The sequence below is a fragment of the Grampus griseus genome, assembly GCF_964374135.1.
Source record: "Grampus griseus genome assembly, chromosome: 5".
NCBI classification, from domain to species: Eukaryota; Metazoa; Chordata; class Mammalia; order Artiodactyla; family Delphinidae; genus Grampus; species Grampus griseus.
In genome coordinates, this window is record NC_138998.1 from 11,452,886 (window position 1) to 11,468,105 (window position 15,220).

The 15,220-nt window shown below is 39.9% G+C and overlaps 1 protein-coding gene across 1 annotated transcript in view; it reads left to right on the forward strand.

Moving 5' to 3' along the window:
* COL6A6 (collagen type VI alpha 6 chain) overlaps window positions 1-15,220 on the forward strand; it is a 165,147-nt gene that overhangs the window by 112,857 nt on the left and 37,070 nt on the right. The window contains exons 24-28 of the mRNA XM_082654353.1: window positions 4,545-4,607; window positions 8,707-8,769; window positions 9,549-9,599; window positions 11,256-11,291; window positions 12,002-12,064. Coding sequence (XP_082510479.1) covers window positions 4,545-4,607; window positions 8,707-8,769; window positions 9,549-9,599; window positions 11,256-11,291; window positions 12,002-12,064 — 276 coding nt within the window. The remainder of the gene's footprint in view (window positions 1-4,544; window positions 4,608-8,706; window positions 8,770-9,548; window positions 9,600-11,255; window positions 11,292-12,001; window positions 12,065-15,220) is intronic.

The following is a 15,220-nucleotide window of genomic DNA, read 5'->3' on the forward strand; positions in this document are numbered from 1 at the left end:
ATAAAGGAAACTCATGCAAACAAATAATTGAGATGTGACGTACTGAATGTTAAAATAGAATTATACCCAAGGTAGAGTGGTGGGAGAATGGATGAAGTTAAAGGAGGAAGAGAGTGGCTTAGCTTTTGCAGGATAAGGAGGTGTTTTCCAGGTGACCAAGGGAGAGGCAGGCACAGGAAAGGAACCAGGTTGTCTGAAAAAAGATCAAGGTGAGTTTGGGAAACCATAAATGGTTCAATGTGGATGGAGTGTAGGGTGCATGCAAAAGGATCAGAAGTTGAGGTTGGGGGCCATCTCCTACACTAGCACCATCCAGGGCAGCATCTTCTCAGGTGTCTTGGGGTTTGCTCTTGCATTAGCTCACCCCTTGCTGGTCTCTTGATTTTTATTTCTCAGACTTAGCTCATATCTGACTCTTACAGAAGCTGAGCATTTAATCTCCTTGAGTTGTTCCATCCCAGCATGATATTTGCTGGTTGTGAGTGTAGAAAAGATTTTACCCCTATAAAACTGATCCAGATTCCTTTTAAGTATGGGAAGAACCCACACCTCTTGCCCCTGCCCTGCCATATCCCACCCAAAGTCAGTGTTCTTGGCAGTGCCCCGGCCATTTATCCCAAACTCCTAGTACAATCCCTTGTGATAAGATGCTACCTGAGGACATTTTTAAAACATTTACACCTCCTCTAAACACCTCCTTTCTATCCTCACTTAAGCAGTTGTGCTTGCCAAGGACTCTGTGTCAGAGTCTCAAAGGGAACGTGATCCCCAGCCCAAGTCCCCATGTTGGAGGTTAGATCTGGCCCCAGCCTCCTGCATCAAGCTTGGAGATTCACATTTTTAAAACTCCAGTCTCAGCTGGTGCACAGATGGTAAGAGTTTTGGAATCCTGTCCCAGACATGGGCCTCAGAACAGCAGACAGAGTGGTTGGGAGTTCAGTCTTTAGAGTCAGAATCAGGTTGCGTTCCCATCTCATCCTCTTATTAACTGATTGATTTGTGGTTAAATGCTTTGAGAATCTGTTTTTGAGTGGTAAAATGGTGTTAAGAATATGTATCTGAAGTACCAAATGTAAAATAGATAGCTAGTGGGAAGCAGCCTCGTGGCTCAGTGCTTTGTGTCCACCTAGAGGGGTGGGATAGAGAGGGTGGGAGGGAGATGCAAGAGGGAGGAGAAATAGGTATAAATGTATATGTATAGCTGATTCACTTTGTTATACAGCAGAAACTAACACACCATTGTGAAGCAGTTATACTCCAATAAAGATGTTAAAAAAAATATGTATCTCATTGTGTTGTTGTAAGGATTGAAGAAGCCTATATATAAATATATACCTCTTAGTACAGTGCCTTCCACAAAATAAATGCTCAATAAAAGGCTGTCATTACAACAAAGCCAATGGAGATTTGGCTAATGCTCTTTCCCTTTAGATGCCCTGAGCTGCTTTTTATACTCCACAGCTTCTCTTGATCTCGGATCCAGGCAAATTTTTGACTCTTGATATCTTAGGGGTGGCAGGGAATTTTCCTTCTTTCCTTTACAAACATAGTCCCTTTTACAACCAGCTGTATTTGAGGAGGTAATATATCTGGGTAACAATTCACTGAAGTTTAAGCCCCATTCAAGCAGTCACAAACCCTGGTTTGGTACTTTGTGTGATTCTGCACAGGAAACAGGATCAGATTTTCTGATATTCTAATTACAAGACTGTCCATTTCCATCCATCCATCTAAGAAATCTTTTATTTTGAAGGACTTTCAAACAAGATTATCTCTCATTGTGCTTGTGTGTGCTTGTGGGGACTATACAGGAAGTAATCTCTGAGAAATCTCCTTCATCTCATAGAACTCATTATGTCTGAAGGAAGCACAAAAAGTGAGTTCTTAAGCAAGATTTCCAATATACCTCTTATTGTCAAGGACAATTAAAATCTCTCTACTTCAGAAGTACGTTTCATGTACATGTGAAGTACATGAAAATATCATATGGAAGACCAACAAGCTAAACACACTATTTCATCCCTCTTGGGGACCATTCCTGGATAGGTGGATGGATAGATAGAGAAATGGATGGGTGGATTGATTGGTTCTACATACAATACTAAGTTCCAGAGATATGAAGTCAATAAGATGTGCCCCTTGTTTCAAGGAGTGTACAGGCTGGCATCTAGTGGATGAGAGAAATAAATGAACAACTACCTACAGAGTAGAGGAATCTGTGGGACAATTATGTGGCCCAATTCAGCCAGGGAGTTCAGGTCTTCTTCTTGAAACAGTGATGCTAAAAGTAAGATTTTCAAGAAAGGGAGATTGTACCTCTCCCTAGATGGGAAAATGGAACAGCTAAGGGAACATCTTGTGTAAGTGTGGAGACATAAGACAATGGGAAGAATTTGGGGACTTCAGATGGTTTGATGAGCATGACCATAGAGTGATTGATGACTGCAGAGGCATGCAATACCCACATTTTGAGGGATTTTACATATCAATAAAGACCTTCAATTTTATTCTGAAATCTACTCAGAATTCAGAATTTCAGACAAAGCGATAGCATCGTCAGCCTGACATTTTAAATCAAAAGAGAAAAAGAAAGGAGAATGGATTAGAATGAGGCCAGGCTACATTCAGGGAAGCCTGGAATTTAGGCAAGAATGCAAGAAGGGACTGAACGTAGGTGATGGCCATGGGAATGGAAGAGGGATGGATACAGAAAGGGGATAGAACCTGTAGGACTTGTAGCTGATTGATTTTGAGAGATGAACTAGAGGGAGGGGTCTAGGATGATTCTTAGGTTTCTGGATTGGGTTTCAAGAGAAGTAAAGTGTGGCACCATTCCTTATGAAAAGAATAGGACTGAGTGTGACTGGTGGCAAATACGATTTTCTTTGGTAACCAGTTCCTATGAAATACCCAATAGGCATTTTAATAGATGATTCTGCTGTTCAGTTGAGTGGTTTGGACCAGAGTCATATATTTAGGAATCATTTTGTGGAAGTGGTATGTGCAAATATATGCGGTGTGACTCAGGAAGAGGGGATGAAGTGAGAAAATAAGGTTAGAGGAGCCCTGGGGTACATGGAGATTTAAGAGGCAAATAGAAGACAGAGAATCTTCAAAGTTTACTGAGAAGAGACCAGAAAGGAGCCAGGAAGACCATGGTAACTTGGTGTTACAGAAGTTAATGGAAAAGTTTCAAAGAACACATGATCAAATTCAAGTAAGGTAAGAGCAGAAAAAAGTCAACTGGATTGAACATGCAGGTCATGGGAGCTACATGCAATGATGGAAGTAAAAGAAGGGAAAGGGTTAAGAGCTTTGGAGGATGAAGAAATTGAGACTTCTTTTTTAAGATGAAGAAGAGGGGAAAATGGAAGATTGTGGGAAGATCATTATTATCTTTCCTAGTAGCTAACTCATTGTTCAACAATCTTTCCTATTAGGAAATTTTTTATGTTCAACTTATTACATCTTTAATTCTTTAAAAGATGAAAAGGTTAATGTTAAATTTTTTCTCATAAAATTAATTTACTAAGTATCGTGCTTATTATACAGTTTTGGTTTATTTATTTTTAAATTATAGTAACCATGGCAAAAAAAATGTGAAAATGATTTCAGTTCACTGGTGTTTGGACTATTTACAAGTACCTGTAAACAGTTTAACCAAAAGAGATATCTGTTGCCATATGTTTGGATATCCCAAAGAAAAAATCCAATCCCAAGTGTCAATAGCATAGGAAGGCAGTTGGGCTGCCTCTGAATTGGAATTTTTTAATGTTCAACTCTAAAGCTGTTCCAAGAAAGTATGCTTTCTAGAATATTAGAGACTTCTATTATATCAAATAGACTTTCTATATTGATGCATGGTATATTTATCCATTTGTTTGAATTTTGTTATTATGTTCTTCAGTAAAATCTTAAAACTTTCTTTATGTAGGTCTTTTATCTTTCTTGTTAAATTTATTCTGAGTATTTTACAGTTTTCTTCTCATATTGATAAATGGAAATTTATTTACATTTACTTTTCTAACTTTTCTAGGAAAGAGAAAATGATGTCAGAATATTTATCTTGTACCACCTGAACATATCTTATGAGTGCTAATTATCTTTAGTAAAGTTCCTTGAGTTTTCTATTGTATTAATCATATTATTTTCAAATAAAGATAAGCTGACCTTAACAACAACATGCTTTTTCAAAACGAGGAAACAGGAATAATACAGTCCAAGGCAAACGTCATCTGAAATGCCTTCTTCAAATTTTAGACATTTTAGCAACATCTGCTATAAGAGCAAAACAGTGAGAAACTAAAATCTCTTTCGAAGAGAAGACTCACAGGGAAATACAATCATTTAGGCAACATCTGGCCTGAATTACTTTATTAATTTTCTTTTATTTACTAGTCTTCATTTGACAGCTGTGATACTTTTTTCCAAAGCCGTAACTCTTTTCCCATCTGTGGTTTATTTTCCTCTTAGAAGAGACACAGAATGTTTCAAGGAAAGCTGCTTTATGTTCAGCTATATTTGCACCCCTTGTTTTGTTCCAGGGGCTTCCAGGACCAGCAGGAGAGGCAGGGAGTCAAGGCCGTGTGGGAAGCCAAGGAAATAAAGTAAGTCACATTCTTTTATACACACCAAAGCTGAGGTTTTCTCCTCAAGGGAAGTGTGTCTGGTTGTATTAGCCAGAGCCCTTTCAACACAAAAGAGAACATATCTCATTGCTCCTATACCCTGGCTTGGTTCTTAGAGAGCCAGCAGCATTTAAGGACGTGGGTGTGGACCCAGATGAGAATCCAGCTCAGCATCCTCTCACAAGGGGCTACACCCAATCTCAGCTGAGGATCTCAGGGAAGGGGGACTGTTCTAGGGCAGGCCTTCGTTTCTTTCCCCCACCTTCCACCCTTCCTTCTCTTCATTTATTCTTCCTTTATTTCTTTCCTCCATTAATACAAACTCTCGCTGAATACCTTTAAAGACCAAGACACTACACTGCCATTCAGCTGGACTAAAGTCAGTTCCAGGAGAGCAGAGATCTTTGTCTGTTTTGCTCACTGATGTATCCCTAGAGCTTTGAACAGTACCTGGCATGTCATAAGTGCTTAGAAAATATTTGTTTCATGAAAGAATTTCTGGGTTGTGTAATGATAAATATGACATAGAATCAACCCCACAGAATTGAGAATATTTTCAAGACAAGAGTCTATGACATAAAACACTAGTCAGGGATAGTGGACTGAAACAGAGGTTTAAGCATAGTGTTAATAGAAGTATTTCTGGGCTGGGAAAAGAGGCATCATGAGGATGCAGATTTTGAGTAGACTTTGGAAGGTAAGAAGTATTTGGCAAGCAGAGGGGGCATGAAGAATTTAAGTTGAAGAAATAATGTGAAGGAAAACACAGGATTGGAAAAAAAAACCATGAGCCGGTATTTGGGGGATGAAAAATGATCCTGTTTGGGGGACCATAAAGAACAAGAAAGTCTGTGGTGACTGACTTGACTAGGTAGCCAGCACAGTGTTATTTACAATTTGTGATTGGCGTGTACAAGCACAGCCAGACTTTGGAAGGTCTTAAATAGGCAACTCAATGTGGGAATATTTTGAAGGATGAGAGATTAGAAGCTAGGAGGCAGGTTGGTGTCCTCTCACAGTCTCCAAGACAAGCAGTGATTGGATGACTTAACAGGGTGAGGACAGGAGGGACCCATGATGACTCTGTAGGGCTCTCCCAAGAGGGAACTGAGGCAGAGAGAAGAGGGCTGGATGACTCTGGGCTTCCAGCATGAGCAGGAACCCCATCACAGAAGTGGGAAAGTCAGAGTGAGGAATAAGAGTGAGGAAAAATGCTTTGTTTGGGGAATAGAGGAGAGGGTCTAGGACTGGTTGGAGATGGAGGTTTCAGAATCATTTGGAGTTTAAAAGGACTCTTGGTGATGACCATTTGTAAGAAGGGTAAGTGGAGGATGGGAAAGAAGCAGAAAAGTACACTGGATGCTGAGAAGGAGAGTCCTAGAAAGGGAGGTCAGGAGTCTCAGCTGGCATCGAGCAGGTAAGAAAGAGAGGACTGGAGAAGCCACCACATCTGATGGCTAAATGAGCCAAAGAATAGATTCCAAAATGTAGCAATTGACTGGCTGCAGAGGACTGAACAATGTGTTCACGAGGAGGAAATGGATGCTGGGCAGTAAACTACTCTTTGGAGAAACTAGGCTTTGGGGGTGAGATGGGACATTAACTGCTAGTACTGGCAAGGTCTAGAACAGATTGGAGCAGGCTATTTATTTGTTTTCAATGATAGAAGAGGCTGTAGTTTACTTTTATAAACAGAGAAAAGAAAAACAGAGAGAAAGGAGGAAGTTGAAGATGTGAGAAAGTGTAGATAATTAATGGAGAAATTTCTTGAGGGCATAAGAAGAGGGGCGAGCATTGGAATGGAGAACTGCTAAGAAGGGCGGACATGATGGAGCCAGCAGCCGAGTGTTACAAAGACAGCTGACTGCAGGATGAAATGCGATCCATGGATGACAAGGATAATCAGCTCGAAAAGGAAGGGATTACTAGAGCATGTGGTGTAGAAATAATGGTCTGGAAAGGAAAGTTTGGAAGAGATACATTGCTGCCTTCTTGCCCTGGAGAGGGCTCGAGGGGAAGTGGTGTCACTGGTAAGAACACAGTTTATCTTACAGTGAGGATGTGTGTGTGCAGACATCATGGGTGTATAGTGAAGGTTTGCATGTGAAATGAAGGCACTCCATAGGGTGTGTTGGAAGGGACCAAGACAGGGATGGAGGGACCCTAGAGGGGGATGTAGCTGAGCATGTAGAAAGAAGTGTGGAAGGAGATAGACAGGAGCAGGGTAGTTGTGCCAAAGAATATCATTATTAATAAGAGGGACTTTTGAATGGGACAGGCAAGAATTTGGGGGGTAAGTACCCTCAAAGCAAACCCAAACCCTTTGGGCAGCCCCAAGGTGGACCAAGTCTTCTAGACTCATAATTAACTGAGATGAGTCCCAGACACTTACTCCTGCCTTACTCCATTAAGCTCAAGTTCCCAGGGAGGCAAGCAACCCAGCAATTAATACTGAGCTCAACATCTGGCTGTAACCAATAATAAAGTGGTTGACCCTGGACAAGCCTCATGGCTTCCCTTGTCTTCCTGCCTTAAAACAGATGTTCTCAAATTTCAGTGTGTGTAAGAATCCACGGAGAAGCTTATTTATAAAGGCATATCCTTGGGCTCCACCACCAGAGACTGATACTGATGGGGTCCTGGAATTTCCTTTTTCCCGTGGACCCCAGGTAATTTGGAGGCAGGTGGCCCCCAGAGCACACTGTGGGGGACACCGCCCTGAAAGAAAGGCTTCAGGGCAGGTGATCTTCTGCCTCTCTTCCATGGAACTTTATCTCTTCCCACCACCCTCCCCCCGGGGTCAGTCAGTGCTGGTGGACATTTGTTCATTTGGACTCCTCACATGTACTGTGTTGTCATTCTGTCCTTAACAATGAGTAAACCACTCCCACTCCTTCAGCATGGGCTGGGCTTCTTCCAACACTCTTTCTCCCAGAGAGAGCTTTGTGGAAAGGGCAGGGGGAATAACTAGACAGTGGAGAAACTTAGCCAAGCCTCCCTCAGTCAGATGGTCAAGGTTACCATCAATAGTGCCAGCCATGTTGATAGGATATAATCTTGGTACAATGTGATAAAAAGGGCAATTCACCTCTGTGGTCTTTTCTCCCCAAACTCATAAAACACAGCATAATCATGAGCACAACATCAATCAAACTCCAACTGAGGGACATTCTACAAAATATCTGATCAATGCTTCTCAAAACTGTCAAGGTCATCAGAAACCAGAAAACCAGATAAACTGTCCCCATCTAGAGGCCTACAGAGACATGGGGTCCTGGAACAGGAAAAGGAGATTAAGTGGTAAAAGCTAAGGAAATCTGAATAAAGTATAGGGTTTAGTTAATGAGTTAATATCCATGTATTTGCTGTGACAAATGTTCCTACTAATATAACTAATGTGATATTAACAATATAGGCAGCTAAATGTGGAATGTATAGGAACTCTCTGTACTGTCTTCACAACATTTTGTACATTTAAAATCTAAACTTTAAAAGCTTTTTTTTTTTAAGAAGAGGAGTTAACCTTCTTTTGTAAACCTATGTTAACTTTCCCATGTAGCTGGATTTCCTCACCATAATACTGAGATTGATTTATAATCTACAGTATGTGTTCTGTTAGTCAGAAGTCAGAAACTATTGCCAGGGATGTCGTGCTACCTTGGCTATCTTGATTAAAAGTAGATTAATAGGCCTCTTGTTTCTGCAGCAGCCAGAAGATTTGCATGGGTCATCATGGAAAACTGTTTTGTTAATTTTTTAAGACAGTACAGAGCCTCCTTTTTGACTCATGGTAAGACATTTCCAAGGGTGCGGCTCATAGCACTGAGCTGCTAAGATGGCAACTTGCGCTAAACAATACATCAGACTTGCTGGGGCTTCATTTATCAATGGAGGAGACTTCACTCACCAACAACAGCAGTTCCTCTTGTATTGCTTACAGGCATAGTCCTGGCCACAAACTCATTGTCACTGTGATACACATGGATGCAGTTGAAAATTCTTGTCTTAGTACCATCATTTCTAATTTCCTTTACAAAAACAACCTAATAAGGACACATTTCATTGTTCTGTTTGACAGGGAGAACCTGGCGATGTGGGAGAAAAGGGAGCCGTTGGCCTTTGGGGTCCTCGAGGCTTGCCGGTTTGCATTTTATTCCTACTTTTGATCTGGCTCTTGGGATCCTTTTAGTTCAATAGATATCAGGTGTGGCTCTCTGAAGAGCATGTTGAAGATAACATCCTAATCTAGCTGTAGAGCTTTCTAGTGATTGAGATTTCATCCTCATCTTGACCAGCTTTTCCAAGGTAGCAACTTCCCAGGTACCAAGCATCCTGGCTGGATGCTCTTGAAGCCAAATGATAAAATGGACAAAACTTGTGTTTAACAACCCCATAACCTTTCTTGCATTCTTTCCTCTCATCCAAACCCGTTCATGGGAAACTAAGCCCACATTTCCCCCAGTGCTCAGGGCTTCTCACTAAAACCTCTACAAGGATCCAACAGTAGCCAGTGCCCAGACATTTAGGAGATCTTACTTTTATCCAGAAAACTGAAAATGGTTTAGAGCTAAGGTATTAAAATACAAATGTTATCCAGGAGAGATAACACTTCTACCTTCTTTTATTAAGATTATTATACACCTGAAATTTTCTCATTTAATCCTCATAACATGATGAACAGGTATAATTATTATTCGTCTTTACAGATGAGACAAGTGAGATTAAGTGACAGTGCCTTGTCTGTGCCTGTTATTGAGAGTTTCCTTTAGTGCCACTATGTCAGTGGCCTGCCCCAGAGGGAGAATCCTGCTGCCTAATTTTTTCTAATCAAACCAAAAAACTGGCTGTCTAGTTCTCTTGTGAATAAGCCTGCCTCTGTCTGCAGTAGGGGATGTTTGTAAATAATTGCTTTGTTTACAGGGTGATGATGGTAACCCAGGTTATGGTAGTGTTGGAAGTAAAGGAGCAAAGGTAAGACACATCGACTGAAAGCTGGTCATTTTCCATTTATTTTTTGTTGCTCTTTATGGCCACATTTAAGAGAAAAAAGAAAGTAGTGAATAAGGTAGACTTGGACCTTCATAGATAGATTTTGATCATTTATTTGCTGATATCTTGTGGGGAATATGGTAGAAAAAAAGAAAACAACTTAAACCTAAGGGCCAGGCAACAAGTGAAACCTGAAATTAATTTTCTGTTCTTTGCAGAGATGCGCAGCCAGGGCCTGACTGGTTCCAGCCTGAACATTACATCTAATCTAAAGCCTTAGGGAGGCATTCCAAAATTTGTCCTCTGACTATGTTTACTCTAATCATTAGTGAGAAGTTTTACAGGGCCTTTCCAAATGCATTGGGCCAAGCAGTAACTTCAAAATTAAATCTTGTAACTTTATATCAGAATTATAACTTTATATTGTCACTGAATATTTAAGTGTCTGGAAGTAAGATAAATTTATCAAAAGCAGTGATTGCTATATACCAACAATAACCACTTAGAAATCATAATAACATCCACAAAAACATAATATAGTTAAGAACATCCTTTCTACAAAAATGTTCAAGACCTATGACCAAAATTACTGAGATATAAAATTTCAATAAATGGAGACATACCAAGTTCTGTTGGAAAGTCTAAAGCGTTATAAAGGATCAATGTAATTCTAAATGAAATCCCAATGGGAATGATGCAAGAGGCTGTCTGGAAGAATAAACAAACCCCAAACAGCTAAAATTTCTTTAAAATAAACCTAATGAATGAAGGATTTCCAGTGAAATTTTCATTAGAATAGAGAATAATTGAAAACAACCTTAATATTTGTTAAAAATGGAACTATTAAGTAGCTTATAACATTGAAATATTAGCCACTCTTTAAAATGAATGTAAATGTTTATACATAATTGTATAGAACTTCTGTGACAATGTCAAGTAAAAATCAGAATGTAATAAGAAAAAACATTTGTCCCAATTGTGCTAAAATGCATTTTAGAAATGCATTTAGAAAGATTAAAGAAAATATGACAAAATATTTATAGTAATTGTTCTGGGAAGTGAGATTTAGGTGATTTTTCTTCTTTCTATCCTTTTATATTTTAAATATATTTGAGGAGATCTTACTTTTAATGATCAGAAAATAAACTTTATCTTAAATAAAATATGTTTTTCATCAAATGAGGATTATCATACCTCTTCAACTATAGTCTGTGGCCAAAGAAGGTAAACAGAGGACCAGAAAACCAATGATCAAATTTAGACGGCAGGCTTCCCCAATTTCTTCCCCAAAATTGAAATCCATTTAAGAAGACTGTTTCAGAAACACTTGGCCAGATGGCCAGCTATCCTGTCGAATGTCTACATTTGAAGGAGAGCTGATGTGTAATTCCTCAGATGTGTGCATTTACCCATTTGTCTTAGGTTGTCATGATATTTTGGTGAGACCAGTAAATAGTTTAATTTAGAAATTGGAGTTAGTTTCTCAAATCGTGCCATACAGTTTCATTTTCAATTGTTCTGGCCCTTCCTTGGTTCAGAGGCACTTAAACTAAATAAGGCAGCAGGCAAAATTAAAGTCAATATAAGCCTACCCTGGTGATATGTGCATATATTAATTTTCTCCACTGTCGATTATAGGGGCAAGAAGGATTCCCTGGAGAAATTGGACCTAAGGTACCGTGTACTTCATACTAACTAGGTATCAATCAGAGATACTCCTGGGCTTATGAAATGTATTACAGGATAATAGAAGGATAGTTAATTATAAATGAATAAAAAGAAAACTTTATGGGGAAAGGGGAGAAGGAGGAAGCAGACTTTTAAAAATAATATTTCATTTCTAGTTTTTAATTCATAAGTAAAGGAAGAAATCATCCTTATTTTTCTCCTCACGTGTACTCCTTCCCCTCTACCATATGTATTTTCCTCTTTGCTCAAAGGGAAGTAAAATGTAAGGAAAACCAAAATTACCTGATCTCACCTGCCTCAATTCTCCCAACGTGTTTATAAGGCACCTTCAGATAATAAGTTAGCGATGCTGTCCTCTACCTTAAGGCTTTCAGTTCTGCTGGAAAGATTCTGAGCTCAGTAAATGCTAGGTCCTGTGATTGGATCAGGGGACAAAATGAAAAGCACAGTTCATATCTCCAAGGAGGCAGTGTTCTGGCTGGAGAGACAGAGAAATAAAATAGTGAGGCTCCAGTGTACTGTGTTGAGAATTTAAAAGTGAGGGGTTATTGGGGGGAAGACACTTCAAAGAAGACTATTAAAAATAAAAATATATGTGAAAAATGTCTTCATGTTGGAATCAGTATAAAAATACAATGAGATATATCCCTTTGATTTTACTAACCATTTTATTTTATTTCTCTGAACTTATTTAGGGTGAGGTTGGGGACCCTGGTGGTCCAGGAGAAACTGGACCCAAGGGCACTAGAGGCAAGATGGTAAGTTTCTCAGGCTGCAAAGCCTTACAACCTCAGCTACTTTGGGAAGTCCTTTTTTGTTTATTTATTTATTTATTTTATTATTTTTGGCTGTGTTGGGTCTTCATTGCTGTGCACGGGCTTTCTCTAGTTGCGGTGAGCGGGGGTTACTCTTCGTTGCAGTGCTCAGGCTTCTCATTGTAGTGGCTTCTCTTGTTGCAGAGCACGGGCTCTAGGCATGCAGGCTTCAGTAGATGTGGCACGTGGGCTCAGTAGTTGTGGCACACGGGCTCTAGAGTGCAGGCTCAGTAGTTTTAGCGCATGGACTTAGTTGCTCCGTGGCATGTGGGATCTTCCCGGATCAGGGCTTGAACCCGTGTGCCCTGCATTGGCAGGCAGACTCTTAACCACTGCGCCACCAGGGAAGTCCTTTTTCATGCTTTTACAGTCATTTGAGTTGTCATTTGGTCCCAAAGACTTGTAAAACGTGTGGTTTTTGTTAAGGCAAACTTGGGGAAGGGAAATGATATTTTACTCATCCTTCATTGCCAGCAATAAGGTTCGTAGTGACAAAGTTCACCTGATCTGGTTGACAAGGTACCATTCTTAACACTGGAAATAAGTTGTGTGTTGTTTCTTAAAGAATCCTTGTGGTCAAAACTGTTTTTGCACCACAAAATATGGCCAGTTTAATCCCATCCCCCCCGCAGATCTCGTGTAATATAATGCCCACTGACATCTTGTCTCCCCTGTTAAGGTCTCGTTAAACTACTTTAATGAGGTGGTCCTCTCCCAATTTAGCTCAAGAAAGTATCTCTTGAGCTCTAGGAGAAAGTTTCCATTTATTATGTAAAATAATATACTGTAATGAATGCGTCCTTTTTATTCCCTGGAGGACCTAGACGTTGCCTAATGCTTTGGACCACTCAGAATAAACACCCATCTCCGGCACCCTCAGAAGCATCAGCATCCCGAGGTTCCCTTGGGTTCTCGTGTGCTAAGAATGGATTTTGCCTTTGCTCACTCTTTATATATCATAAGCTGCAAAACTGAGATGGTGGCTTTATAAAAAACAAAATCTTATGACAATTATCTCCTGAGACCATCTTTATCTCTTTTCTTCAGAGCAGCACTGATCAGGTAAACTGATCTTGATACCATGTCAATTGCTGGACAAGAAAAACACAAAGTCTGATAAAACTATTATTTGAGGTGGTTTTTCAGTTTTGTCACCATAGTTAGTTTTACTCTGATCTGTTTTTTTCCTGGAAAGTATAACAAAAACTTTATGTGAAGAGATTATTTATGTGGGTTTTAGGGGTACAAAATAAAGAAATTTCTTTCCCTCCATCCTGCTTTTCCCAAGAGGACTGTTTCCTGGATATAATTCTTTTCTTCATACATGTTTTTGGATAACTATCCTTTAACATTTTTGTTCTCAAAAAAAAGAAGAAGAAGACCGATAAAAGAAAGATAATTTGAAAAGACTTTCAAATTAATCCAGATCTCTGGATCTTTTCCCTCTACTTGTTAATGAGGTAGTTTACCCTTGAACATTGGAGGCATGCAAATATGGTCAGCAGCTTCTTGGGTTCCCTTGCTGCCCAATGGCACGTTAATCATTTTTAAAAAGCAATAAACTAATGGGGAATAAATATATCATCTTTTCCTCTTGGCCTTTGGTTACTTGAATTTTTTTCCCACATTGGACAATTCACCACTGGTTTTTTTTAATATAAATTTACTTTTTATTTTTATTTATTTTTGGCTGCGTTGGATCTTTGTTGCTGTGTGCGGGCTTTCTCTAGTTGCGGCGAGTGGGAGCTACTCTTCATTGCGGTGTGCATGCTTCTCATTGCAGTGGCTTCTCTTGTTGCAGAGTACAGTCTCTAGGCATGCAGGCTCAGTAGTTTTGGCTCGTGGGCTCTAGAGCGCAGGCTCAGTAGTTGTGGCACACAGGCTTAGTTGCTCCACAGCATGTGGAATCATCCCGGACCAGGGCTTGAACCCGTGCCCCCTGCATTGGCAGGTGGATTCTTAACCACTATGCCACCAGGGAAGCCCTTCATCACTGTTTCTTAACTTGCTTATATTTCACCTGCCATGCTGCTTTCTCTACATCTCTGTATTTTTGAATTTGAAGTTTAGACACTGAAAACTTCCAGGTTTTCCCTTTGAAAGATCAGAAGTTCCCATTGGAAGGTTTTAGTGATAAAGCTTTGAGTGTCTCTTTAGTTCTCTTGGAATGATTACATTCCTAGTTTCAGTTTTCTAAATCTTCACCTTTTTCCCCCAACTGAAGGATTTTTTAAAAATTTTGCCATGATTTTGAACCTATCTTATTTTGGGTATAGAGGTATGTTTGTATTTATTTATACTTTTTATCAACTTGACACACATGCACATACTTCAAGGCAGGGTTCCTCAGCCACAACACTGCTGACATTTTGTGCTGGATAATTGCTGTGGGGCTGCTCCGTGCATTGCAGGATGTTTAGCAGCATCCCTGGCCTCTACCCACTAGAGTCAGCATCGTCCACATTTACCCCACCATTATGACAGCCATCAATGTCTCCAGACATTACCAAATGTCCCCACAGGAGTCAGGGTTGAGGGACACAAAATCCACCCCCTCCCCCCCCCCCGCCCCAGTTAAGGACCACTGGTTTAGAGAGTCAACTAATTTCACAAGGTTTGTTAGGAAAACCTGGCAATCCCTCTGCCACTTAGCTCCGATTTCTCTGAAAGTTGTCTTTTTGCTCTACTTTCTGGGAGGTTTCTTTGACTTTATCTTACAATGTTTCTCTCATAGTTTAATTTTCAAGCACTCATTTTTTTTTTTTTTGCTTTTTTATACTATCCTGCTCTTGTTTTATGGTTGAAACATTTCATCTCCCTGAGGATATAAATTAGTATTTTTGGAGTCTTCTTTGCCCAACATAGTCTGTTCCCTGCCATGTGTTTTTTTCTGTCCTGCTCTCTATTTCTCATGTTTCCAGGGAATGGGCTAACTCTCTGTATTGAAGAGTTGAGGACAAAAATTCCGATTGGAAACCCCGAGGAGATGGGTGGGGCTCGTCAACTACAGGTGTCACAGAGTGATCTGAGCTGTTACTTAGCAAACGTCTAACATCAGCATCTTTGGGTCTTTCTTCTCAAATCTAGTCAGATTCCCCT